The following is a 14,429-nucleotide window of genomic DNA, read 5'->3' on the forward strand; positions in this document are numbered from 1 at the left end:
TATCCTGTTCAGTAAAACTCAATGCCTAATCTCTGTTTGGACTCTATTGACTACATTTCTGTTATCTTATCAAAAACATTCAGTTTTATCCTGGAACTCTGTGTAGAATCAATCAATCTAATTGTAAGTTTTCAAGATCTGTGTTTCCACTGATACCTACATCTGATACCTAAATCATTAAACTCTTTTCTGCAAATTACCTGTAATGAGTGGATCTGTCCATCCATTTTCTTACACCCTTGTCCCTTGGTGGGGTCAGGAGGGTTGCTGGTGCCTATCTCCAGCTAATGTTCCTGGACAGGCCACCAGTCTGTTGCAGGGCAACACAGAGACAGACAAACAACCATGCACACACACACTCACACATGGGGAGAATTTGGAGAGACCAATTAACCTGACAGTCATGTTTTTGGACTGTGGGAGGAAGCCGGAGTACCTGGAGAGAGCCCACACATGCACAGGGAGAACATGCAGACTCCATGCAGAAAGACCCAGGCCAGGAATTGAACCCAGAAACTTCTTTCTGCAAGGCAACAGCTCTACCAACTGCGCCACTGTGCAGCCCCATGAGTAGATTTCACACTTAAATTATTTGGATTATTTGTTTGATCAAGCATGTTTTTCTAAAGAGTGCATGCCTCAAAAAACCCTACATAACAAAGACTTAAGTCTATATTTTTCAATCCCATTCATCCAACCATTTTCTAACGTCCTCGTCCCTAGTGGGGTCAGGTGGGGTGCTGGTGCCTCTCTCCAGCTAACATTCCGGGCGAGAGGCGGGGTATTTTTCAGTCCCCTCATTCTTTTGTAGATTTCTTTAATGACTGTTTTATTCTGGCTTTTGCTGCAATAGTTTCAAGAGAAACTGCATGTTGGCAGGGTTTTTAAGCAGACTGAAGACAGTCCTGGAATGGTATTTGTTGCACTTTTGGCTGACCTTGTGGCACAAGCCACAGGCAGGTGACACAAATACCTGTCAAAAGGAGGAAGAAACTTCCAATTACCCTGAGAAAGAGAGAGAGAGAGAGGCAGGACGCTATGTGTCCTGCCTCTCAACAGAGAGAGACAGCAGAAGAAAAGCTTGTTTTACTTGTTCTGACACATCTCAGGAAGGTAGGACGTCCTCTTGTAAACAACCAAAACTCTGCGCTCATACAGCTCAGCTGGAGGAGTGGTGACTGCCACTTGGACTTGCAAGCTCACATCTCGCCAAAAGGTACAGTGATGAATCTTGATTTGACCTAAATTTTGTTCTTTTTTTTTTAGATGAGGGGAGAAAATGCTGAAGGAAATGAGAAATGAATACGGAGGTGCACCTGTCGACCAGCAGCTGTTTTTGCCAGTAACAGATTACAGATCTTCTTGGGAAACAAAACGCCAGCTTGTGACATAAGAATAATTTCTTTATTTCATGAAAAATAACAGCATAGGGGGAAAGAAAGATGACGAAAGCCAAAGTGATACCCTGAAACCACACTTGTCTTTTTTTATTCAATGAGTAACAGTTTCTCTTCAGATTCTCATGGTTGTGTCACCTGCATGCCTACTGGTCATGGTGGTTTTTCCTGAATTTACTTATCTGTCATTTTTCTGACAATGTCACCCAGGAGAAAACTTTCCACACAAAACTTCTTTGTTAGGCAATAACCTAAATAAGGAGGTCAGCTAGACAATATTCAAGTTATTTATACCATTTTTAAAAATATTTCAGACAAAATCACCTTTGTGAAAACGTGTCAAAATTGACATAAAGGTTTCCACAAATTATGGAAACCTGACTTAATGGTACACTTTTTAAAGTGCTTTAAAGCACCCAAATGTTCATAATGAGAAGGATTTATCTATATATCACAACATCTGATCTTGTGTTAACCCCCTTTTATGGAAACAGATACAGCATTACCACCTGATGGCTTGACTTTTTTGAAAGGTTTATCTTAACCTAAATCCTGCTCTACTCACACTAACTTAGAGATTTGTAATAAAAAATTCTTCCACAAAAAAGCCTTTTGAGGGAACTGACGGTTCTGAAAGTCCTTTTTCTGAAAACAGATGGTAAGACAAGGCGGCTCACAAATCCTCTAAAATGTGCAAACCGGTGAACTAGTAGAATAATTTTTTACTTAAATACACAGGGTTGCAAAGTATAAGATGTGTAAACATTCCCAAACTAAAAAAAAAATCTTTAACACGAAGTCATTAATCTGACTGAATGTTGGCAAAATTATTGGCACCACTGGATTTCTGTAAAGAACAAATATTATCCAACGTGATACCTTATTTACCTTTTTTTCTCTCTCTCTTGACTACAACCAAATCTATTATCAAGAAATTCAAATCCTTAAACATTTTCAGGCTCATACTATTAAAGGATATTTTCATTTAGGCTTATTGTAAAGCTTTACATGAGGAACCAGCTAATGTTGCCATTCAGTTTTGCTAACTTGTACTGGAAACTTACTTTACTTCGCTCGCGTCTGCATCGCAGAAATGTCGACGTCACCTCCTCAAGTGATTCCAAGGAAGCCTTCAGGGGTCAAAGTGCTGACTCCACTTCAGCAACATCGTCCCAATGGGCTGCCCATCATCACGGACGCTGAGAGAGGTATTTATGGCCACGCTGACAATTTGCACCATATCTTTTGGCTACATGGGTCGAGTTGAACGTCTGAGCCGAGTGCATCTGTAAAGTCTTTCAGTTTTTTTTGTTTTTTTTTGCGTAAATGTGGCTGTTTTGTTTCGGCACAGAGAACGGCACAAGCGGGAAGTCAAGCCACAAAAAGCTGATGACTGCAGAAAGAGAAGTTGTAAGTCTGAAACATTTGGATACTTGGTAAAGTCCGACATTTCCCTTGTTATCGTATCTGCAGATTAAATCTGATAAAGCAAGAAGAAAATAAGAATATGTATCATTAACATTGACCGACAGTGAAAAGAAATGCAGAATTAAAGGTACATTTCATGATATGCTAAATGTTTTTTGCTTATTGGTAATTACGTAATATTATCTTCAAAAATCCTGAGAATGGAGGCATCTATCTGAAAATATTTTTGACATTTAAGGTGTTATTTTACACATCTTGTGTAGCGATTGGCTACTTAGCAACAACATCGGTTTAATATTTCAAAGGAAATCTTGAATCACTGCTTTGATGACATCGAGAGGTTCATGGCTCGCCTCCAACAAACCGCGGAGGCCCGGAGCATTCTCAACCAAAGGACCAAAAGGAGCGCCAAGAAAAGCACCAAAAATGACAAACAAGGTACAAGCTTTTACATGCAAATTAAACTGTTGGCCACAAAGCTGGGCATCTAAAAAAAAAACTGATCTGAGACTCGGTTTATTAGTTCTAAGTATTTAGAGCAGAAAGAGGCAAAGAGCAAACTTTTTAGCATTCACTAAAACAAGCCAGTGGGCAGATTGCTGAAAAAAACTCCTAGGTTATTCAGAAGATTCTTGTATTTGCTGAAACACCCCGCCTTTTGTCTTCAGGGCAGGACAAACCAATCCTAGAGAGGAGCTTATTGACTTGGGATGGTCAACCTGTAATGTTGCTCTTCCTACTTGATTAATCACTCAGCTAATGTTACTTTGGTTTTGTTCTCATCTTATGCAACTCTGTACACACCTACAGTCACACCAAATCATTATCCATTGTTTACTAAATCTAATTTCATTGTAAAGATGGCGCTATGTAATTCAATTTGTGAGGCTAAGACGTAAAAAATAAAAGGAGAAATCGCCTAAATCAGAACAGGTAGATCCTGACATTGTTGTTATGGAGGTTTGATGTCAACATAACCTGTCGTTCTTTAGCAGTAGGTGGATTTATTGGACTTTATATATATATATATATATATATATATATATATATATTTTTTTTTATGTGAGGGACAAAAAGGGTTATGTGCCTTCGGAAATGTTTTAACCACACACATATTCACAGCGATTAAAAATAAACTTTTTATAAAGATGAACTGTAAACAAAAATAATTTGACTGTAAAATTGACAGTATTGTTTAAAATGTAAAACACTGTGAAAGGCAACCTCCATGCATTTTTTTTCCTGTGGACTTTTAGCAAACTCAACTAATTCAACATAAAATGTTATTATTTTTTTCGCTGTGAAGGTTAAAATGACATAATTAAGAAGCCTCATTTCATTTGAGGGTGTGAGTCTTTAAATATTGTTTTAAATTCACATTTTCTTTCTGTGTAGGACTTCGTAGTGAGTACGTCACTCGGAAATAAAGCATGTCTGTTGTGTTTTCTTACACAGGCAATTACACTCCTGTCAGATGAGTCACAATATTTAAACACCTACCCATGTTTGCAATAGTTTTCAAACAGTGACGGCTCTGTGTCCGTGGTTAAGTGCACGCTCTGCAGCTTTGGCTGTGATTGCTCTCTCTTGTCTTGCAGGAGACTTGCTGACCAAGAAAGCGAGTCCTCCGTCTGAGCAGGAATTTGTGGACATCTTTCAGAAAATCAAGTACTCCTTCTGTTTACTGGTAAGCATCCACGCAACATTCTTGGAAGTTATTAGAAAGCATGTTATGTTACTATGCGTAAAACTATTTCCCATTTGATCTAGGATCGCTTGAAGTCGTCCATCTCACAACCAGATGCACCAGATCTGCTCCACCACATCTTTTTACCTCTGAACTTGGTAGGAGCGACTTTATGACACTTAGTTTGATTTGGGGTTTCCCTTTTTTTTTTTTTTAAATCTAACTTGAGTGGCACCCACTGTCTGTTTTACAGATGGTGAAGACCACTGAGACATTAGCTGCATCCGTGAAGAGTCCATGCATGACCAGAGGAGCCGTTTCTCTGCTCCGAGAGCACCTGACTGGAGAGGAAAAGGAGCTGTGGAAATCACTGGGACCCAACTGGACCTCAGACGCGTCTGTGTCCCTCTCTCTGCACCAACCTCTGCTTCAGCTCACAGCGCCTCTGTTCTAACAAGACCCGCTCTCTCTCCCACCCTCAGTTCGCAGCAGACCGTTTCTGCTCCTCCATATTCGCCTGTCTTCCTGGATGGGTGGCAGCCTCAGGCTAACGACTCAGCTGGTCGGCTGCTGGAAGATCCCGTCCAGTTGCAGCACAAAGAGGACGCTTTTAATGAAAGCGTGCGGAAGCAAAGTCAACAGGAACATGTCCAGCCTGCGTCCAAGAACTACAGGGAAGGGACCGAAAAAGCGTAAGGGTTTTTTTTCTGCAGCATGAGCCACTGGGAAAATATATTTGGTGTGTGGTGTTTATTTCTGTTAATTATGATGATTTTTTTTCAGTTTGCAGCTAATGAAAATGTGACATTTAGGAGTAGAACATTACATTAGATCAATAAAGAAAATGTTAATGCAGAAATGAGGAATTAATGAAAAGTATGCTCAGCACCCACTTAAATTTAGCTATTTTTAAAAGGCAGATTTATTGTGAACAATGAGGTCTCATTGGAAAGCATATTTTTAATTTATTGCATAAGATTTAATATAATTGTTAAGGACATTCAGTCAGAATGTTATGAAACTTCATTGAGTTCTCCCCCATGGCATCCAGCACCTCCTGCTCCTTCAAATGTCACCGGATAGCAACACATTTTGGAATCCTCATTTTTGTTTGCCGTTTTTTTTCCAGCCACCTTACTGTTTCTGCCTCAAATATCTGAATCCTCACAGTCTCTGTTATTTCTCTTAGTAGTACACGTGGGAGGTTTCTGCACCATAACCATCAGCTCCAGCCTTACCAGAGTGGTGAAGGAGACACCATTAGGGCTTTCATCAAACTTTTAGCAGCATAAGAGGATGATTGTTTAGTAGTTATTTTTACAAACTGCTTTTCATGGCATCCCGGAAAATTATTTCAACCATCATGAGTTGTGGAAAAGTCAGCCTTTTTTTTTTCTTTTACTCCTGGTCCTCTTTTTGGCTAAAGATGTTTCTAGGGCTTTTCTTCAACAGTGAAAGAAACACATAATGCTTTTAAAGCTGCAGCATGAGCAGTTTTAAAAGCTCAGGTGAACTTTATTGACCTGAATTTGGGAGGTTTGGATTCAGATTGGTGTGAAGGAAGGACAAATAAAAGCAAACGAAAGCAAAAGAAATCAGACTTCACTTGGACAATGTTGTTATTTTATGAGCTGCGAAATTTCTGAATGTAATTTCAGAAATAAAAATGGGATCCCACCAAATGGAAAGAGAATGTATCACTGCAATTACGACTTTGTGGCCAGAAACAACGATGAACTCTCCGTACTACATGGGGAAGCGCTAGAGGTACAGCGCACCCCCACAAGTGATCTCAGTATTCATGGACTGACCTGTAAAGGCAGAAACTGATTTAACTTATCTTCCTTTAGGTCCTTGAATTATCATCGGACCGCTTTTGGAAGTGCCGGAATAGCTATGACGAGATCGGACTTGTTCCGTGTAACATCCTGGAGCCTCTGTCTGCGCTGAACAACACTGAGAGAATCCATCCGGTGCTTCGAACAGAGTCAAAGGTACGAACACGGCGTAGTTTGTGTTTCTGAAAATACTCTGCGGCCTCGGTGTTGAATAAGTCCCGCTTTGTTCTCAACAGAGAACAGCTCTCACCCCTCGGTGTTTCTCGTACGCCCCATCGAGCAGCGACGGGTTCAGGCCGACCGCGACCAACCGAGCAGAGCGACATCAGAGCATGGTTCTGCCATCGAACATGACAAGAGAAGATGGCAGCCGAGGTAACACGCCACTCCATGCAATGCAGTACTATTGAAGTAGTGGCAAAAAAAAAAAAAAAACAACAGATCTTGTTTGCTTCCTCTCTGTTCCTTTGTGTTAAACATGCAGTTATGTCCTAAAATAATTAGATGTTTACACGTTATTAGAAACGTTTCAATATTTATGCTAATGGTACATAGAACCTTCAAATGCAGGCATTTAAATATGAAAACTGAAATCAGTGTAAAAAATATAAATGATATATTTATGTTTGGAATGTAAATCTTTAAGAAACTTGGAGAGTTTGCACAAGATTTAATTTCAGACTTCTATTGTGTTTTCTTTTCTTCATTTTTCTTCTTTATCCTTATCTCCTTTCACTGGTAAGTTTTTACCTCACCTCTCTTCCTTCCTTTCTCCCTTTCTTTTCCTTCTCCTCATTCATTGCTTGCACTTGGAATAAATCTAAAGCATTATAGTGAAATCAGTAACACTCCACTTATGATTTGTAAATCTGTCGGGCGTCAAACAACTCTGATTCAAACAATCAGAGTTGTTTGAATTTAATCAAACAACTCTGATTAAATTCAGATATACTTATACTTCAGCATATCTGAATTTAATTAATGGGAATTTCATTATTCAGATCTACATCACCTAAACTTCACATCTTTTAACCTTATAACCACAATTTTTTATTTTTTGTTTGTATTTTTGAGGGTTTTAAGACACCATCTGCAATAAATGACAGGATTGTAAAATAATATACAAACAAAAATCAAATAAAGACCAGAGAGAACCTTAGAAATGCATCAAACTTCGGATTATTTGCTTTCAGTCAGCAGATCCTCATTCATTCACCTTACAGCCAAATTATGCTAAATTTGTAACGCTTGTATTGATGTAGGACCAGATTTTTTTCTTCCTGATCGAATTTAAAGTTGTTTATTTTCCTGAGGTTTTTATACAAGACATAAAATGGGAGAAAAAGCAGTCAGGACATTGTATTTCAGAAAATCTCTCTCTATTCCAAGTCTGAATAGCATTGCTTCTTTCCCCCCTCTTCTAACAGTCATGGCTATGAACAATGAGCTTCTGCAGCGGCTGGCTAAGAAAAGGAACTCGCTTGAAGATACGGAGGTTTCCTCCACAGCTGGCATCCCGATCCCCCTGAACTACCACTCCCCAAGCTCTGCGGTGAAGTCCTGGCTCTCTGCGAAGGGCTTCAGTCAGGGGTGAGTGTTGATTTCACTAGACATATGATGATGTTGCTATGTGGTAACAATGTTCTTTTTGTTGGCAATCAGCCTTATCCGTTCAGAAAGTCGGTTTATTTGATCACTTTGAGGATCAGCTGGGGTCAGAGTCACCAACGCATCCGCATCGCTACAAATGCTGCTGTTTGAAAAATGGGATGCAATCCCTCAGCAGCGTGCGTGTGACTAAGCTGGTGACCATCATGGGAAGGAGGTGGTGTGTTTCCTATAGTTCTTCCACGCATTGCTGGAAGACTCACCACCATCAGTGGGTGAATGATTGACTGTAGTGCAAACTCTCCTGTGTTATTTAGTATCTCTCTGAGGTGGTATGAAAATGTTTGGAATCAGATTAAACCACTCGCTGCTTTTCCTTGAGCATCTTTTTTTTTTTTTTTTTTTTTAAATCGTGCTCTCTCTAAACTAAACCTCTTCTTTCACAATCCCTCCGTTAGGACCGTGGAGACCCTGGGAGTTTTGAACGGAGCTCAGCTCTTCTCCTTAAAGAACGAGGAGCTCTGCAGTGTGTGTCCTCTGGAAGGAGAGAGTATTTACCTGCAGGTGCTGGGACAGAAGTCCCTTCTCGAGGTTTGTACGCTGCTGTTCTGGATGCGTTTGTTTGTCTCTGTTGTCACTCGGTTCTGGTCCGGCGTTTATTTGCTCGGCCTTGGCTGATGCACAGACTTGCGTCACTTTGCCAAATTGTTACTGAACTGACCTACATTCAAAATGAGCACGGACAAGAAAGTAATCAACTCTGATCCCGTTTCATTTTTTTTTAATCTTATAGTGCTTATAGAATATATTGTAAATTTGTTTATACTGAAGATATCAAAACCTTTAGATTTGGAGTTTGAGGTGAGGCAGATAGTGACAGAGTTGGAGACCCTTTGACCTATAAACAGTGGTATTTGTGTGAATCTGCTAATGTCAAAAATTGCTTCATTGCACAAAAAAGGACTTTACAGTATCACAGTTGTACTTTTAAAGCCGAGATTCACTTAACCATTAGCAAAAATGACATAAAAATGTTGGAGAAAATACTTTGCTTGAATTCTGTGACAAACCAACAACAAATTTCCATTTGGGTAAAAGTAAGGGAAAATAAAGTAGAAATCATACAACATATTCACTCTGATGGTGCATTTTGTTAAATCAAGTTTAACAGAAGGTAATGATAACTGTTTGTGTTAGAAATTGAGCTGATTTAACTTTCCATCTCTATTGAAGAAACAGCAAAACAGGCTGAATTTTGTCATCTTTTGCTTTAAAGAAGTAATTATAATTTTGTTCTATTGAACCGACGTATCGTTTGCTTCTTACCAGGACGTGCGCAAAGTTTCTGAACTAGAGACGGTGGCGGAGAAGTGAAACCTGATGACTGACCTGGATTGGTAAACGTCACGATATTTGACGAAGAAATCACTAATAACTTAAAGAGATACGAGACCAATCTGTTGTACATGAAGGCTATTTAAATTCATCAGCTGCACAGTAACATGAAGATTACATACATGTATTAATTATAGAGCAATATCTGCACTGGCAAGAACATTTAACTTTTTTTTTTTTAAATAAACTGCTAACTTTGTTCTGTTTTCATTTTGCTAGTTTTATGTCTTTTTTAATATGCTGTTAGCCATTATGCTCATTGTATCAAAAAGCATCCTGAACACAGCATTAGGATATAAGTAAGGCCTTGTATTATTGCACATGAAGGTTACATAAACTACGTATTAATGATGCAGCCCTATTGGCCGCAACTGACATGCAAAATGTTCTCAAAATAAACTTCTCTTAGCGTTTCTATTTTGTTGTAGTCACACGTCTTAGTTGATATTCTATGGATACTAACAATGTAAATAAAATAAACGAGACAAAATTCATGTAAAATGATGACAGTTGTCCATTAACAGAAAACCTCTACAGATTGTCCACTTTTCGCATTCATTGATGTTTATTTCACATTCATTTTTATTATGTCACTTTGTACAGCCACATGTTGTTTCAGTCTAAATGTACAAACACATCACATTAAAACAACAACAAAAAAAACATTAGTGTTGATTTTCTGTTGTGTTCAAGTCAGTGAGGTGATTATTTGCTCTGTTAATTATTGCAGAAATATTCATATTTGGAATATTCACATCTCACCAGCAGAGGTCAATAGATGCATTTGTAATGCTTATTTTAAATCCTCTAACTCATTATATCTCTCAATACTAAACTCAGCATGAGCTTTCAAGTCTTTTTCTACCAGTTGTGAAAAGTTTTTGACCCTGTGACCCCTCATACGTCAGCACATGCAAAAAAACAAACAAAAAAAACAAACACCCATCCAGGTACACAAGCAGAGGGTGAACCAACATGATGTGAACATAACGTTGCTTCACCAGTTTTACAAATAACTTTCACCAGAGGTCAAATTTTACCACGTAAACAACTGACCTTTCAGATTACCCTGTGTTGGTTTTGCAAGCCTGTCCTGATCTGCCTTCCTCACAGGGATGAAGATGCACCTACTTTCTAAATTTATTGCTCATTTTAGATATTTTGACACATAACATTTTACAAATGTGCCATTGATGTGTCCTGTTTGAGAGCGGTCATAGAACGATATCCAAGTGTGGGCTCTCCTTGGGGAGAGTCTTAAGGAAGATTTAAGCTAGCAGGTAACATTGTGAGGAATGAAAATCAGTCCTATGAAGGAAAGGATGAGGGAAAAATGTTCAATTGACAGCATTGCTTATCAGCAATTATTGTGTGTGAATCCAACTTTTAAACTCCTTCTGCACAGCAAAAATCATTTTGAAACTATGTTTTATCTTGTCCTCAGCTTTGAATATGGCCATTTCTCCATGCTTTATTTTGCAGTGATCAGAATGTGGAAAAAATGTCCTAAAAAATACAGATATGATTGAAACCCCTCCCCCCACCCCCCACCCCCCAAAAAAAAAAAAAAAAAAAATGAGCCCCTGACCACACTAACCTGCTTATATTTTTGGGTTTATTGCTTTAGCACCTCTAAGGAAAATATGTCATTATCTACTTAAACATTATTCTGGTTTTATTTCATTTTTTAAAAACTTTTAACCATTTTTGCTCTTTTATTAATACTTTCAGTGCATGGTCAAATTATGGCCTCAAAACAAATCTTGCCAAATGTAGAAAAAGTTTGCCAAAATGCAACATTCTTACCTTGTGACAAAAAAGCCAGTCTGAAAAGTGTGTGTAAAAAGTGTTTCTTCACTAAAAGATTCAAACAGAACATTCTTAAAAAATACAATCATAATAAATGGACTTTGTGTACTCTTAAGTCAACATTCTGCATCTTAAACCTTTAAGTAGCTTAACCATTAAACAGAAACATGTTGATTACAAATTAATAAAATATGCACCGGCTCAAACAAGGATTAAAAACTGACAGAACAACAACATTTTCATTTTGAGTGCACTTCTGAGGTAAATCACTGAGATCACTGAATACGGCTCATGGTTTACAATCGCCTTTGGCCGCACTGAAGTGACGGACCACTGAGCAGCAGGGAAAGAGGCAGTAAATCTCACTTCCTTCGATTCATGCCATCTTCACACATCGCCGGTGCTGGTCTGGTCCCAGGAGTCCCAGTCCAAAAGGTCTTTTGTTTGAAACCACAGCTGGATCTCCTTCTGAGCCCCCTCCACCGAGTCACTGGCATGGACCACGTTCCTTTAAATGAGCAACGCTTGTGATTACTCTATCGACGTGAGTTGATAGTGGGCGTTTACGGACATTGAATTGCAAAACTAAAAAGCTGTGTTGAATGCGTAACAAACAGCTGTTGCGTTTCACCTGAGCTGTGAATCTTTGCAGCTCCTTCAGAGCTACCATTAGGTATCTTGGCTCCTTCTCTGACTAAAGTTTGTCTCCTATTAATCCTGTGACTGTAATTATTTTGTAAGGTTTTGTAAAAACAAGACAAGATGAAAAGAAATGAGTTTACCTGCTGACATGAATGCTGAAATCTCCTCTGACGGTTCCTGCCTGGGCCTCAGCCGGGTTAGTGTTTCCCACCATAGTCCGTGATGTCTGAACGACGTTGTGCCCTTCCCATACCTAAACATAGATAAACGCATCACTCACGCATTGCAGCGGACTGATAAGCAAGTGCGAGATAAAGCAAACACAATGTAAAAACTGCAAGGAGCCCAAAGCCGGGCGGAGAAGAAGGGAAGCCCTCACCATCACAACCAGGGGTCCAGAGGTCATGTAGCGCACCAGACTGTTGTAGAACGGCTTGGTCCTCAGGTCACAGTAGTGCTCGGACAGGACATCCTGAGACGCCTTTACAGCAAATATAGCTGGAGTTAGGAGTTAGAAAGGAGAGGGTGTTTTCTTCACACAGAGCTTGTTTACCTGCAGCATCTTCAGCCCGACCAATTTGAAACCTCGCTGCTCGAACCGATGGATGATCTGTCCAACAAGGCGACGCTGGACTCCGTCTGGCTTTATGGCGATGAGAGTCCGCTCCCTCACATCTGGGAGACCTGATGAACGTAGGAGTTCATATACAGCTGAAATGCATAGCTACATGGATCAGCAGCAGTTATCCAACAGGGAGGATGAGTATCGATTATCCAAATTCAACATCATGGAGCAAGAAAACACATTTCCAAGTGCAACCCTACAACCAAACGTGGTTGTCTTCCTGCCCTGGCGAACAGCATGCCAACTAGACCTAATTGCTTGGCCTTGAAATGTTCTGTATTGTGATGTCAGTCTTTATCAACTTTGATCCCTTTCCTTGTTTAAGCCACACAAAAAGCACGCCAGTAAAGTCCACAACTGAATGACTCCAAAATTAACAAAAAAATTGATCAAATTAACAACTCTACAAACACAATTACACAACCTGACAGCAGTTGTTGTTATTAAAGGTGGTACATCCCATAATTAAGCTCAGGAGGTCATTAATCTTTCAAGTAAAAAAAAAATGTAAGAGTGCGAATACTTTTTTTTTTTTCCAACATTTTCTATACCATTTTCACTTAAACAAACCATGTAACCTGCTCATCCCTCATGAACGTTTACACACGTCAGCTCCTGTTTTAAACCAGTTCAGTTGTACTCCATGACTCCTGACAGGGGCCACAACACCAGGAGCGCATGAATGACTGCATGCGATCCATTAACAACACACGAGACCCGCCACGAGAGCAGCTGAGAAGCGGCGCGCCGGTCGGCGTCACGCGAGACATGAACAATGACGTATCGGCCGGGAGCTCGAATCCGTAAACGTTCAAATCTACGCGATGATGCTGTACCGCCGACAAAAAAGTGTAGATCCTTACTGAATCCGCGTACCTCTGGGCATTTTCTGTTGCCACAAGGTCACCCACGTCACAGCCACGAACCTTTAACACACTAACCCAGTGGTGCCCAAAGTCGGTCCTGCATGTTTTAGTTCTCTCCCTGGTTTAACGCACCAGGATCAAATGATGTCCCATTAGAAGGGCTAAGAAGAACGTCGACATACATGCTGAAAAGGTTGTTACTACCATAGGGAGAGAGCTAAAACATGCAGAATGCCGGGCCAAGAGGACCGACTTTGGGTACCCCTGCACTAGCCCGTCTCTGGCCCATGACACCGTTCGTCTGGCGGGCGGGTTTGTTGTCAAATATTGTCGTTGGGTTTTGGGGGAAAAAAAAAACTTTGCGCTTCGGGATTAAAGTCTGACTCGAGTGAACTCTGTCCGGAGAGATTCGCGTCTTCCATTCAAAATGAAAAGCAGAGTTACTCGGAGAGGAAGTGGATGAAAGATAACAAATAACCACCACTTATAAAGTGTGTGGGGGACACGCAAAAAGGAATGCACAAATAACTCCAACTTGTCACCTCCTCTAATCTTCCACACAAAAAAAAATAAAATAAAAAAAATAAAACTCTCTTCACTTACTTGATTTGTGCCTGTGCAAGACGAGCCTCTGTCCCCACGTCAGCGCACAGAGGAGCCCACATGGCAGAGCTCGTTTGGTTTCTTGAGTCCCTGTGAAAAAGTGCTTAAGAGCCGTGTGGAAAACCCTGCGCTGCAACATGACCGTGCGCTTCACGCGTGTTTTGTCAGCCCCTGGAGTGAAGTCAACCCTCCCCAATAAAAACTCACGAGTCATCCCCCCCCCCCCACACTCCCCTCCTACCCCTCTGCCCGGCTCCACTCATTGACACTCGCTCCTCAATATTTAACTCTACTCATGCCAGATCCCTCTTCCTTCACGCATTCTAAGCGATTCAGGAAAAAAAAAGATACATAAAGTCAATCTCATCTTCCTCCAGAACGCCTTTTCGCCCTGCGGCCACTGTCTAAGTGTGTGATAACTTTGAATCAATCACTGGTCTTCTTGTCCTCCCAAGAGTGTCTAAGTGTAGAAAGAAAGACCTTATACGCAAATAAACAAACTATTGTGGAAAAAAGGAACATTTGAAGCAG

The 14,429-nt window shown here is 40.2% G+C and overlaps 2 protein-coding genes across 4 annotated transcripts; one reads left to right on the forward strand and one right to left on the reverse strand.

The window, feature by feature from the left end:
* Positions 1 to 1,081: 1,081 nt before the first annotated feature.
* Positions 1,082 to 9,530, forward strand: eps8l1a (EPS8 signaling adaptor L1a). 2 transcript variants are annotated; one of them, XM_015009175.2, is made up of 14 exons: positions 1,083 to 1,216; positions 2,489 to 2,605; positions 2,749 to 2,807; positions 3,131 to 3,263; positions 4,424 to 4,512; positions 4,596 to 4,670; positions 4,766 to 4,908; positions 4,995 to 5,204; positions 6,171 to 6,279; positions 6,363 to 6,506; positions 6,587 to 6,725; positions 7,778 to 7,940; positions 8,417 to 8,549; positions 9,288 to 9,530. In XM_015009175.2, the coding sequence occupies exons 2-14, from the start codon at positions 2,491 to 2,493 to the stop codon at positions 9,330 to 9,332; spliced, it is 1,557 nt and encodes a 518-aa protein (XP_014864661.2). In that variant the 5' UTR covers positions 1,083 to 1,216; positions 2,489 to 2,490; the 3' UTR covers positions 9,333 to 9,530. The 2 variants fall into 2 exon arrangements, with proteins under 2 accessions (XP_087864387.1, XP_014864661.2); XM_088008261.1 differs by lacking the exons at positions 7,778 to 7,940; positions 8,417 to 8,549; positions 9,288 to 9,530 and adding an exon at positions 7,094 to 7,492 and having other exon boundaries at positions 1,082 to 1,216.
* Positions 9,531 to 9,899: 369 nt separating this feature from the next.
* nme4 (NME/NM23 nucleoside diphosphate kinase 4) lies at positions 9,900 to 14,127 on the reverse strand. 2 transcript variants are annotated; one of them, XM_015009176.2, is made up of 5 exons: positions 13,899 to 14,127; positions 12,358 to 12,488; positions 12,184 to 12,285; positions 11,945 to 12,057; positions 9,900 to 11,670 (listed from the first exon to the last, which is right to left on the reverse strand). In XM_015009176.2, the coding sequence occupies exons 1-5, from the start codon at positions 14,110 to 14,112 to the stop codon at positions 11,550 to 11,552; spliced, it is 681 nt and encodes a 226-aa protein (XP_014864662.2). In that variant the 5' UTR covers positions 14,113 to 14,127; the 3' UTR covers positions 9,900 to 11,549. The 2 variants fall into 2 exon arrangements, with proteins under 2 accessions (XP_014864662.2, XP_014864664.2); XM_015009178.2 differs by lacking the exon at positions 13,899 to 14,127 and adding an exon at positions 13,306 to 13,884.
* Between the last annotated feature and the right edge of the window lie 302 nt (positions 14,128 to 14,429).

This window comes from Poecilia mexicana, unplaced genomic scaffold (genome assembly GCF_051168715.1).
Source record: "Poecilia mexicana isolate PSO_F unplaced genomic scaffold, ASM5116871v1 scaffold_8, whole genome shotgun sequence".
Taxonomy (NCBI): Eukaryota; Metazoa; Chordata; class Actinopteri; order Cyprinodontiformes; family Poeciliidae; genus Poecilia; species Poecilia mexicana.

Bases quoted from the DNA above. Each gene is read 5' to 3' on its own strand.
- eps8l1a (XM_015009175.2), top strand. From the start codon at position 2,491: ATGTCGACGTCACCTCCTCAAGTGATTCCAAGGAAGCCTTCAGGGGTC. The intron at 4,513-4,595 runs GTAAGCATCCAC...CATTTGATCTAG, and splicing joins AGTACTCCTTCTGTTTACTG to GATCGCTTGAAGTCGTCCAT. The intron at 6,280-6,362 runs GTACAGCGCACC...ATCTTCCTTTAG, and splicing joins TACATGGGGAAGCGCTAGAG to GTCCTTGAATTATCATCGGA.
- nme4 (XM_015009176.2), bottom strand. From the start codon at position 14,112: ATGACTCGTGAGTTTTTATTGGGGAGGGTTGACTTCACTCCAGGGGCT. The intron at 12,286-12,357 runs GTAAACAAGCTC...TTTGCTGTAAAG, and splicing joins TCGGGCTGAAGATGCTGCAG to GCGTCTCAGGATGTCCTGTC. The intron at 11,671-11,944 runs GTAAACTCATTT...GCTCATTTAAAG, and splicing joins TTCAGCATTCATGTCAGCAG to GAACGTGGTCCATGCCAGTG.